General features: G+C 44.4%; 1 protein-coding gene across 1 annotated transcript; it reads right to left on the reverse strand.

Annotated features, from left to right (window-relative positions):
• Nucleotides 1-7,079: 7,079 nt before the first annotated feature.
• Nucleotides 7,080-11,374, reverse strand: FZD1 (frizzled class receptor 1). Its single transcript, XM_025380960.1, has one exon. It carries the CDS (start codon nt 10,918-10,920, stop codon nt 8,971-8,973), a length of 1,950 nt encoding a protein of 649 aa, XP_025236745.1. The 5' UTR covers nt 10,921-11,374; the 3' UTR covers nt 7,080-8,970.
• Nucleotides 11,375-12,311: the final 937 nt, after the last annotated feature.

The following is a 12,311-nucleotide window of genomic DNA, read 5'->3' on the forward strand; positions in this document are numbered from 1 at the left end:
CATAACAATTCTTGCTCCATTCCAGCCCTTTCAGAAGAGGGCCTTCTTTCTCCTAACTAGAACTTAGCCCCCTCTCAAATGTCATAGCAGCTGTACTGCAGACTAATTCATATGAAATTTACCAGGTCTGGAAAAAATTTAAACAGAAAATATCCTAGGTGTACACAGGAGAACCCAAGTGTGGTGATGAAATCAGAGAAGAGGTGACTAGGAAGACAACAGAAAGGCCTCCAGTCATTCTGGGGCCCTTCAGTGACTGGAACATGGTTTTCTAAAGGGGAGGCAGTCAATGCCGAGCAGAAGCCTTCAGACCTTCAACTTCCTCCTTAATTAGCTTAACGTGAATGATAATTCTCACATTTTTACAGAGCTTCACCATTTACAATGGGGCTTTTATATCTATTACTTCATTATTGTCTCTATTTGATTCATTAGGTCCTGTGGGTCAGACGCACTCAAGGTCCCTTAAGCAAATAAATCAAGACTAGAACCCAGGTTTTTTGTCTCCTAGGCCAGAGTTTTTCCTCATACCACAACACCTGTGATGATGCAGGAAATGTGTAAAAGAAAACGGAAGTGTGAAATATGAAGTATAATCACATAATACTAATAAATGCCTTTCAGAGATTTTTTTAAAAATTAAACTTGCTTAATGTTATTTACAGATTTTTTCCACTGAAATTATGATACTGTATGTCCCTGTCTAGATTTGAATAATAAAAGTTTTATTTCATTGCCTGCTATGAGTTGAATATTTATGTCCCCCCAAATGCATGTTAAAACCCTAACCCTCAATATGATAGTGCTTGGAGATGGAGCCTTTGGAAGGTAATTAGGCTGAGATGGCATCATGAGGGTGGGACTCTCATGATGGGATTAGTGTTCTTATAAGGAAAGGAAGACAATGGTCTCCTTCTCTTCCCACCTGCATGCACTGAGGAAAGGCCATGGGAACACAAAGCCACAAGACAGCTGTCTGCAAGCCAGGAAGCAGGCCCTCATGAGGAACTGAATCTGTTGGCATCTTGATCTTGGAATTCTCCATCTGTGAAAGGACTGTGAAAATTAAGTGTCAGTTGTTTAAGCCACCAAGTCTACAGTATTTTGTCACAACAGCCCAAAAGACTTTAGACACTATGCAATATTATCAGGCTATTCATCAATCTAAAAGAAAATTTGCAGGTCAAAAATAAAGCCCACCAGGCGTGGTGGCTCAATCCTATAATATCAGCATTATGAGGCCAAGGCAGGAGGATCACTTGAGACCACGAGTTCAAGACCAGCCTAGGCAATACAGTGAGACCTCATTTCTACAAAAAGTTTAAAAAACTAGCTGAGTGTGGTGGCGCATGCTTGTAGACACAGCTACTTAGAAGGCTAAAGTGGGAGGATCCCTTGAGCCTGGGAGGCAGGTTGCAGTGAGTTGTGAACGAACCACTGCACTCCAGCCTGAGGGTCAGAGAGAGACCCTGTCTCAAAACATAAAAGTAAAAATAAAGCCCATGTAGTATACACAGTAAATTCATATTTTTCTCAATTGTATTTTATAAATTCAATATATTTCACTATTTTAAAAAGTATATTTGCAATTTTAATCACTCCTCCAAAGCAGGGCCTCTCAACTTTGGCACTTTGGATAAGATAATTCATTGTCATGGGCTGTCCTGTGCATTCTAGAATGTTTAGCAGCACCCTTGGCCTCTACGCATTAAATGCCCATAGCACCTGATATAGTTTGGGTGATTGTCCCCCCAAATCTCATGTTGAAATGTGATCCCCAGTGTTAGAGGTGGGGCCTAGTGGGTGGTGTTAGGGTCATGGGGGTGGATCCTTCATGAATGCCTTGGTGCCCTTCTGTGGTAATGAGCCAGTGCTCACTCTGTTAGTTACCAGGAGGTCTGGCTGTTTAAAAGAGTTTGGCACCTCCCTCTCTCTTGCTCCCTCTCTGGCCAGGTGATAGGCCTGCACCCCCTTTGTCTTCCACCATGAGTAAAATCTTCCTGAGGTCTGGACTAGAAGCAGATGTTGGCGCCATGCTTCTTATGCAGCCTGCAGAAACGTGAGCCAAATAAACCTCTTTTCTTTATAAATTACCTGGTCTAAGGTATTTCTTTATAGCTATGCAAAGCTATGCAAAGACTAAAACAGCACCCTTCAGTGCTCAGTTATGACAGTCAAATATGTGTCCCAATATTGCCAAATGTCTCCTAGGGAACAAAATTGTCCCATATTAAGAATTAGCTCTAGAGTCTAATGTGTAGGTACTTCTTGCAATAATTACATTATCTATGTGTCTTTTTAAATTCATTTACATTGAGTTTAATTAAGAGATAGCAAGAATAATATTGTGGTTTCAACAATAAAGGCAGTGAAACTGCATGTGCGTTTACAAGAAGGATGACATTAAGCTCAAAAAAGAAGTGGACCAATTCTGATGGAGGAGTTTCATATAGAAATGTGAAGGTCTACATTCACATTTCCAGGGAAACCCATCGTGAAATCCATTGTGAAGGATGGCATGGTCCACACTGTGTATTCTACAATTTTCAATAATCACAGTATAATTTTTAAGACTTAGCTTACTTTTTCCTTTTTGTAGATACAACTTTTAATTTCAGGAAAGATATGGGTGTTAACCCTACTTACCTTGACAAAAAGTATAATAATTAAATAAACTGTTGATGTACAGCCATTTGGGGAAATCTCTGCTTGAGTTTATAATCTCATCCTAATGTACTGCTTTATTATACAAATACACACACTCGCGCGCACGCGCAGAAGCCTGATAGTTCCTTACAATCTGGTAAACTTTAACATCAACTTTTTACAAAACGATTATTTATTCCAAGGGAATACTTTTTGAGAGCCTTTTCTAAAAGCACCTGTTTAACCTGATTTCATGAACAGGGTTCAGTGGCTAGTTAGAAGCCTGTATTTATGCCTGTATCATTTCTTCGGGAGGCAAAGGCTAAAGGTGGAATGCCCAAGATAATCAAGGTAGTTTGTTCCATTTTATCTTCATGTTCTACTCAGCTTCTGTACTCACTATAAAGACCAGTTACAAAGGGTTGTGTTCATTGACTTTTAATCTGGTAATTAAAAAGGCTACGACCACCGTGGAGTACTTTCGATGCTGGAGCAGTGACCAACATGTAAGCTTTTACTCTATTTTGTAAGAGTACAATTTAATCCATGGAATAGGGTTTCCAATTATCCCAGTTTGCCCAGGACTTCCCCAGTTTTACTACTAAAAATTCCCACATGCCAAGAAATCTCCCAGCCCTGGGCAAACCTGGACAGTTCGTCATTCTATCTGAGGGGCCCAGAGTTTTTGACAGAATATTTGGTGAAGTTAACTTTCTAAAATATTTCCAAGAGTTGGAAAGATAAGGTCAAGAATAGTCCCCAAACCTACTTTTTAAGAAAAAAAAAAATCCTTATAATGATCAAGCAGCACATGACATTTAGAATATGTATCTAACTAGCCTGTATGACTTCCAGGTATTTGCTACTGCAATTGTAAAGACAAGCATTTCCAAGGGCAAGAGAACAGTCTGTCTCAGAGTGCTTCATTTAAGCAAGGACATGCTGCCAACTTGAAAGGAAATAAAGGCCACACTTTGTCTATGGGGGGATCCTGCAGTTATTCCCCTGCAAATTTAATTCAAACAGGTATTGAGATCTGAAACATGGAGATATCCACAAATTAGATGATACTTGGTTTTTAAAAAGGAAAGAAAGAAAATCCAGGCCACAGAGAACTATATCAAAGCAGCAATAGTGGTTCCTTTTCATGTTAATCACTGTATTGCTATGAACATGTTTTGAAAGTCTATCCTATGAATGAAATTTATTGAGATCTGTTTTATAAAATACACATATAAATTTTAAAACAAAACTATTGTTTTCAGGTAAGTCAATTTCATCTTTTAAAAAAATGTGTATGCAAGATGTACAAATCAGTGCTATTTTAATACTTTGCTTTTAGAAATATTATACAAATATGTCATTCAACTAGTGTATTAATGATACCTCAGGAAAATGCAGTCTTACTTAAATTTTGTCATTCAAAAATATACCTCTTTAGAATACCAATGAAATAATTTATTTAAAGTAATCTCTTTTGGAAAATTGTATCTTATTCTTTCAAGCAATTTAAGGATCTGCTTGACTCATAAAACTGACGATGACCCACAGAATACTTATTATATGTTCAATGCGTACATGTATAAGTACATGTACTTATAAACTGTATTTGAACTTATACATTGTATTACATTAGAAAAATTTCTTTTGAGAAACCCTTTTGTTTGATGTGTTATTAGGGTTCCAAACCAACCTATAAACAAAGATCCCCAGAGGAAGTATTATAACTGAATAGCAACTTGATTCTGTAATGGAGTAGAGACATTTGTCACCAAAAAACATGATACAAGTTAGAAAAATTACTCTAGAAATTGTGTTTTAATTTCCAGGTTCTAAGCAAGCTGTTTTGTCACTATACTTGTTAAAGTTTAACATATCCATTGTCAAAGGTATGACCAAAGTGAATAAAAATATTTAAGCCCAAAAAGTTTAAGGGAACTCTGAGACATGATTGACGTTCAAGTACCATTTTTCAAATTTTAAGGGCTATTGGCATCTGCCAACATTCAAAACAAAGATATATATCTTGGGAGTCATCAAAATAAACTTTACTTTTTTGGTACTTCCCTTGTAAGATCCCATTTCAAATGTAAGGACATTGAAATAAAAGCCTTCAATTTAAGATAGTATTGCAATTCCTTTTTAGTCATGTAACTAGAGAATTCTAATATATATTCCATGTCTTATTTTGGTTCCTATACATTAATCCTGCAAGCCTTTGACATTAGTGTATTCTGCAAAGTATTGATTGACAATATCACCAGTGTCCACCTCTAGACATACGTACAACTACATTTTGCTTCTAATCTCTCAGACCCCAGTTACAGAGACTATTATAATAAGAAATGTATCAGAGATATTCAATGCCATGATACTGGTTTCAATTAATTGCATGTGCATTATATAAATTGTGGCCAGTAGTCAACAGATGGATTAGAAGGCAATAAAAGTAGCTGAAACTGAACGCAAATGCACACACAGTAAATATGCATCTTAAAAAAAAATGTATACCAAGGTTGAAACATGCTACCAGGGAAGGTGATCTGCCACCACTCAAGTCCTGAAATGACTTATGATATAGTCTATTATTTTTCTTAATTGGCCACCAACTCTTCATTGTAGTCTCCTTTCCTAGTTAAATGCTGGACATTAAGAGTGATACAACTACATCAGAAGGCTCCAGTACTTACAGTGGAGACAAAAGGACCAGGCCAGTAAACTCAGGCTGACAAGTGACTACCATAGGACAAGCTGAAAAATCTGGCCCGGCTCTTTTGCATATGTTTGACACTGGCCGGCTCTGAAATTAAAAATATGACTCTCTGTCCCCACAAAGTTTAAGTGAAAAACTACTTTTTAGAAAGAGCTTCAGAAGTCTTTCATACTACTTATATATTTACTCCAAAAGCTAAATTAAGTACACTGTGAGGGGGGAAATTGACCCCAATTTATAGCTGGTTTAAAAAAAAAATAGGCAAATTGAACCATCTGAAAATAGGGTTTGTCATGGAAACAACATGCTAATGGAACAGTATCCCAAGTAGCCTTATGGTTTTCCAGACACGTCCTATTTTGCCACCAGTATTAAAATAAACAAAAGAATACACTGGTTTTCTATATACTACATCATTTAAAATAAATTGTTTTCTAAAAACAAAGGCTGGTGGTGACTTAAAAATGTCTTCTAAAGCTATATAACCACAGCATGTAAAACCTTTCTGCATCAAATTCATAGTTACATCATGTTAAGGACACCTACAATAAGACTGCTTTAAAATATATTTTTGGATAGCAATTAATGCCAAAAACATATTTTTCCGGAAATTATCTAATTGAACTACTTGGTGAGGAGATAGGTATGTGTGAATTTGGCCTAAGAATACTATTTGTGTGTGTGTGTGTCTATACAATAAAACCTTCTGTCTACTATATTATGTTAATGTAACACAGAAAAAGGGAACACAAAATTGCATCTTGCTACGTAAAATAAAATGCTACATTTTTAGTAAGATTTAATTTTTTTCATTTTCCTTAAAATGAATAATGACTTATAAGACAATTGCATTATAACATGGAAAGTAACTCTATTGTATCAATGATCTTCATTTTAGTTCCTTGTCATTTTATCACAAAATGTTTTCATGGGAAAATTTAGTAAAGGTTTTTTTAACCTGCAAAGGTATTTGAGGTTTTCCATCTAGCATTTTCCATTTCTCATAACCATATTTCCATATTATGAAATTTAAGTAAATTTTACATCTCTATTTTATAAAAATTAATGCATATATACTTATGTGTATCCTTATCTGTATATACACATATATACACCCATGCATAAATTCTGACTAAGAGTAGACCAACTAGATAATTTATCTGGAGAAGGTTCCTTGAACAATTGAAAAAAGGGGTCTTCAGAAGCAAACAACAGAACAGCCTTACAAACCCAATCGCTGTTTAAAATGTTTATGAACACATAGCCAGTTAACCATTTATTGATTGCCTATTTATGGTTTTGTAATATCCAAGATTATGGAAGAGATAAGATAATACCTCTAAAAAATATGAGAAAGGTGATTATTTTAAAATAAGCCTCCATAATATAAAAAGTCATGTAAATTTACCTTCTGAAAGAAAAGAAAGCTTTAATATTAAAATTAGAGTTCTCTTTTAATCCTCTGAGTAAAGAAATAATTTGCAAACTTCTATTTTCTACTGTCATGAAAACAGGTCTTTTCTTGGGACTTCACAAATGTCAATCACAACAATGCAAACAGAGTAATTCTTTGGAAAGACTGATCTGAGGGCTTAAGGGTAGACTTTTTTCATTGAATTCCTGAATTTTTACACTGTGGGATTGGCTATGAGACACCATAAAATGTAAAATAGTTCAGACAGCTCAAGCTCTATTATTTTCAGGCACAAAAACCATATAATTTTGTACAAAACTTTGAATTTTTTATTTGCGAAATTAAAAATACGGTATTTTATATATATAAACTTCTATTCCTCTATAAATATAGATGATTTTGTGATAGTGAACAGAATAAATGTATACCAAATTCAAAGACCAATATCATTTTAGCGTATGACAGACATAGATAAATTTAGGTCCTAAGTACCGGCATTTAGATAAATTCTTAAAGTTTAAAACAATACAATCAGGAGGACTGCTTTTATCCTCTTCTTCACAGAGAACTAAAGTGAATATTTTTAAATGGCTTTGTAAGATTTACATTTGACACATTTCTGTAAATCCAAAAGAGGAGCACACAGGATTTAATGCAGTAGACCTGCACACATTTTCCCTTTAGCATGCATGCCCATATCTTGTTTACTTCAGGCCCTATCTCCCCATCAATTATTCTACCTTCTTTAGCTCCTGAAATCTTATCAGGTTATTATTGGTGGTGTGGATTGTTCCTCCCTCACAATGTGTTGCTGAATAATAATCGTAATAAAATGTTGAAAGTGTTCAACTTTTACATTTTAATGTTTCTGATATATGTCTAGTTATTTGATTAAAAATAAGAAAATAGCACTTCAATTTGAGGAAGTCCATTACACTGAAATATCCTTCAAGTTTTCAATTTCTGTTTACATTTTACTGTCTTGTTAAGGAAAGCAAAGATCAACTCCTTAACAAAGCTTTCCAGGTGATCTCAACATTTCCATTTTACAGACCGGTAAAATCTAAGGGCAGGCTGTCTCATTCCTAAAGGCAGGTTGCCAGGCATCCGTATGCAATTAGAATTAACATTTTATAACCCATATCTTCAGTCTCTTCCAACCCACACAAAGCTTCATGCTTCTTCCCAAATCTCAGTAACCACATCTTTCCATGACGCTGGCCAAACCCATACCAGGTTTTAGACACTAGAGAATGAAATGAGCTCACCCCTCAAAAATTAGACTTCAAAAAGTTTGGCATTGGTTCTCTCACTCACCCTGTAACCAACTAAGGTGGGAGAAGGGAGTGTCTGGGCGTTGAGGGTGACCTTGGAGGGAGGCTGAGACTGCCAAGGCCCACACTCGTGGGCTCCCATGAAGTTGGGGGAAAGTTCTGGACAGTTAAAAATCCAGCTTCAGGAAGTCGAAACGATGGGCCTTCGCAATCCACCGCTGACCAAGGGAGGAATTGGAATGTACGGGGGCCCACCTCCAGATTTGGAAGCTTTGTGGAGTACTGTACCATAAGACCCCTACCTCAAGCCAGGAAAGGGAGGAAGGGGTCAGAAGGAGGGGGAGGGGGTAGAAGGAGGCGGCGGGAATTGACCTGGCAGCACAGCCCTAGTCGCACCCCGCAGTGCTGAACTCGCTCCGGAGCTGGCGCCCAGCCGGCCCGAGCACTAGCGTCAGGGAGAGGCGCGCGAGGACGACCAGGAGCGCTGGGCGGTTGCACTCCAGTCTTAGCTCCTTTGCAATACTCCGAAAAGGGCAAGAAGGAAAAGCCTCAAATGGTTAAACCGCCCTAAATAATTAAAAACTTTTGAAAAAGAAAAACGCGTGATCGGTCGTCATTTAAATACAAATATACTTACAAAAATCTTACACAGGCTATTTACAATCATAAAAGCGAACAGTCCTGGTACCAGAGTGTGAGGGCAAGAGGTCTGTCCATCCTCCCTCTGGCAGTCGGGCCCTCGTGTCCTTTTGCCTCAGGGACGGAAGCTTTTGCAGGAGCTGAGTTCTTCAAAGGAGCCTGCGAAAGAGAGTTACCTAGTGAGGAAGCCTCGAGATGTCAGGATTGGCACGAACTCCACGGGGCTGGCTTTGGGCAATGGCTGCGCCCCGGCCGAGGCCTGGGCATGGGCTGAGCCCCAGGTCTCAGACGGTAGTCTCCCCTTGTTTGCTGTTGGTGAGCCTCGTATAGAACTTCCTCCAGGAGTTGAGGGTCTTGCCGGACCAGATCCAGAAGCCCGACGTGATGCCCACGATCAGCGTCATAAGGTACTTGATCATGAAGACCGTGAAGTCCGGGCTCATGGGCGGGTGCGGCGGGGCGCCTCCGCCCGCCTGGAGGTGAGGGCAGGGGATAGCGTAGCTCTTGCAGCTCTGGGCCACCCAGCTGCGTTCCCACTGGTCCCGGAAGGCCTGCTCGTAGAAGTAGCAGGCGATGACGATGGTGGCTGGCACAGTGTACAGCACGCTGAAGACGCCAATGCGCACCATGAGCTTCTCCAGCTTCTCGGTCTTGGTGCCATCGTGCTTCATGATGGTGCGAATGCGGAAGAGCGACACAAAGCCGGCCAGCAGAAAGGACGTGCCGATAAACAGGTACACGAAGAGGGGTGCCAGCACGAAGCCACGCAGCGCGTCCACGTTGTTGAGCCCCACGAAACACACTCCGCTCAGCACATCACCGTCCACCTGGCCCAGCGCCAGGATGGTGATGGTCTTGATGGCCGGCACAGCCCAGGCGGCCAGGTGAAAATATTGTGAGTTGGCTTCGATGGCCTCGTGGCCCCACTTCATGCCAGCCGCCAGGAACCAGGTGAGCGACAGGATCACCCACCAGATGGAGCTGGCCATGCTGAAGAAGTACAGCATCATGAAGAGGATGGTGCAGCCCTCCTTCTTGGTGCCCTGCGCCACAGTACGTGCCCCGTCCTCGGTGAACTTGTCGTTACACACCACTCGGTCCTCCAGGAGGAAGCCGGCGATGTAGGCCACGGCTACGGCCGTGTAACAGCCGGACAAGAAGATGATGGGCCGCTCCGGGTAGCTGAAGCGCCGCATGTCCACCAGGTACGTAAGCACCGTGAAGAGCGTGGAGGCGCAGCACAGCACTGACCAGATGCCAATCCAGGTGCGCGAGAAGCGCAGCTCCTCCGGTCCGAAGTACATTAGCCCGTACACCTTGGTCGGCTCACAGGGTGCGCCGCAGTCCTTCTCCCCCAGGAAGTGGTAGTTGAGGTAGGAGGGCACCTTGAGGGCGCGCGGGCAGGAGAACTTGCCTCGCTCCGACGCGCTGGCGCCCCCCGGGAAGCCGCCACGGTGCCCTCCGCCGCCGTGCTGAGGGTTGCTTGTCCAAAACTCTGGAAGCAGCGAGGGCGTCGGGGTGCCCTTGTCGGACGTGTTCTGGCCCACGCACAGCTCGCCGGCGCCGTGCACCGGGAACTTCTCGCACTTGAGCGTGTCTGGCCACTGGAAGCCGAACTTGTTCATGAGCGCCTCGCAGCCCTGGCGCGCGCGCTCGCACAGGGAGCGGCAGGGCGGCAGCGCTTGCTCTAGCACGGTGCACACAGGCGCGTACATGGAGCACAGGAAGAACTTGAGCTCAGCGGAACACTGCACTTTCACTAGCGGGTAGAACTGGTGCACCTCGAGGCCCGCGTCCTCCTGGTTCGTGTGGCCCAGCAGGTTGGGCATGATGGTCTGGTTGTACGCGATGTCTGTGCACAGCGGGATGGAGATGGGCTGGCAATAGCCGTGGTCCGGGATGGAGATGCCCCGCTCACCGTTGTACTGCTGCCCGCTCTGTTGCTGCTGAGGCGGCGGCGGCGGCGGCGGTTGCTGCCCCGGCCCGGGCCCCTGGCCTGGCCCCTGGCCCGCCGCCTGCGCCCGGACCCCCAGCAACAGCGGAGCCTCCAGCAGCCAAAGCAGCAGCAGCAGCTGGCGCGCCAATCGCCGGGGGTCAACTGGGGGGCGGCGGCGGCCACCGGCGTCCCCGCTCCCCTCCTCCGCCAGCCGGGCCGAGAGCGCCCCGGCACAAAGTTCCCAGCTCACGCCGCCGCCGGCGGCCCGGGACTTCTTAGGCACCTCCTCCTCAGCCATACTTTCTCGGCTCCTCTCCTGGCGCCGCTGCGCTAGGGCTGGCAGGGGCACGGCCGGCGGTGGCACCCCCTGCGGCCAGGGAGACCTCTGCGCCGGTGCCCTCCGTCGAGCCCAAGCCGCGTCCGGCCCGCTCCCCCGGCTCCTGCTGTGCGTACCGCAGCCGCCGCCGCCGCGGAAACTTGCGATTCATGAAGCGCGGGCGGCGGGGAGAACCCGGGTGGCTCGGGTGCGCCGGGGTCGTGTCCCGCCTTCCTGGCCCTCGGCTCACTGGCTCCCGGCTGGCGGCGCCGCGCTAGTGGCCGCGGCCCCGTAGAGAGCGCAACTCTCCGCAGCCCAGCCGGCTCGGCTCCCCCCTGCGCCTCCGCCTCCTTCTCCGCCGCCGCCGCCTGACCATTTGTGTCAATCCCTCAACTCGCTCCCTCTCCTCTCCCTCGCGCGCCCTCGGACCGGTTTCTAGGCGCCCCGCAGTCTGTCTTTCACCAGGAGGGAGGAGCCTTGAAACCGACGCAGAACTGGAGGCTCAGGGACCGTCGCCCAATCGCGGCTCCGGCTTCCCGGCGCAAAGGGAGCCGGCCGCCTCCTAGCCTGAGCGAATGCCAGCGGCTGGCGGGCGGGGTAGGAGGAGGCGGGAGGAGGAGGAAGTGGTGGTGGCACTACTCAGGCACAAAGAGTAGGATTGCTATGAAGCGGGACAGGCTTGGTTGCTTTTGCTTTTTCAGAAGAAAAGGGCGAGGACAAGTAGGAGAATGGTCCCATATGCTACTGGAGATAATGAATAGGAGTCAGAGGACCGCGGGACTTAGCTTTTCTTTTCTTGTATCCATTATCATGTTTAAAAATCCTGCTCTTAACGCTGGTTACCAACAGCAAACCGGGTGCTGCTTCCAGAACAGATGCCTTTGACTTAAGGAGCGCACGGTTTCCTTTGAGTTTGTGTCTGTCGAGGTTTTGTTTAAAATATTACATTAATAAATCCTCTAGTTCACTGACTGGGCTTGGCGGGCTTTGGTCGCGCCATTTCCCCAGAGGAGACGTTCACGGGATTGCTGTCAAATGAAACAAAACACAAACTTTGATGGAATTTGGAAAGTAAAGCCAGATGCGCCTTCTGCTAATATCATTCTTGTAGTCAAACTCCTTTTTTGCTGCCTTTTTAATCAAGTCAGAAACAGAAGCAAAAGAAAACTATCCATTAAATTTTTGGAGAGGAAAACTTAAGAACCCGACGACCGAGGCGGTGGGGGCGCCTCTCTGGGATCGTCCTCGCCGCTCCAGACCGCAGAGGTGGCGCCGGCGGGAGCTGCACTCGCCGGCAGCCTAGGCCCTTGGGGAGCCTTTCTAAACCCTGGGGACGCCCACGGCTCTGATGGGAACTCCTGGGACCTGGGCCA

The sequence above is a fragment of the Theropithecus gelada genome, chromosome 3 (genome assembly GCF_003255815.1).
Source record: "Theropithecus gelada isolate Dixy chromosome 3, Tgel_1.0, whole genome shotgun sequence".
NCBI lineage: Eukaryota > Metazoa > Chordata > Mammalia > Primates > Cercopithecidae > Theropithecus > Theropithecus gelada.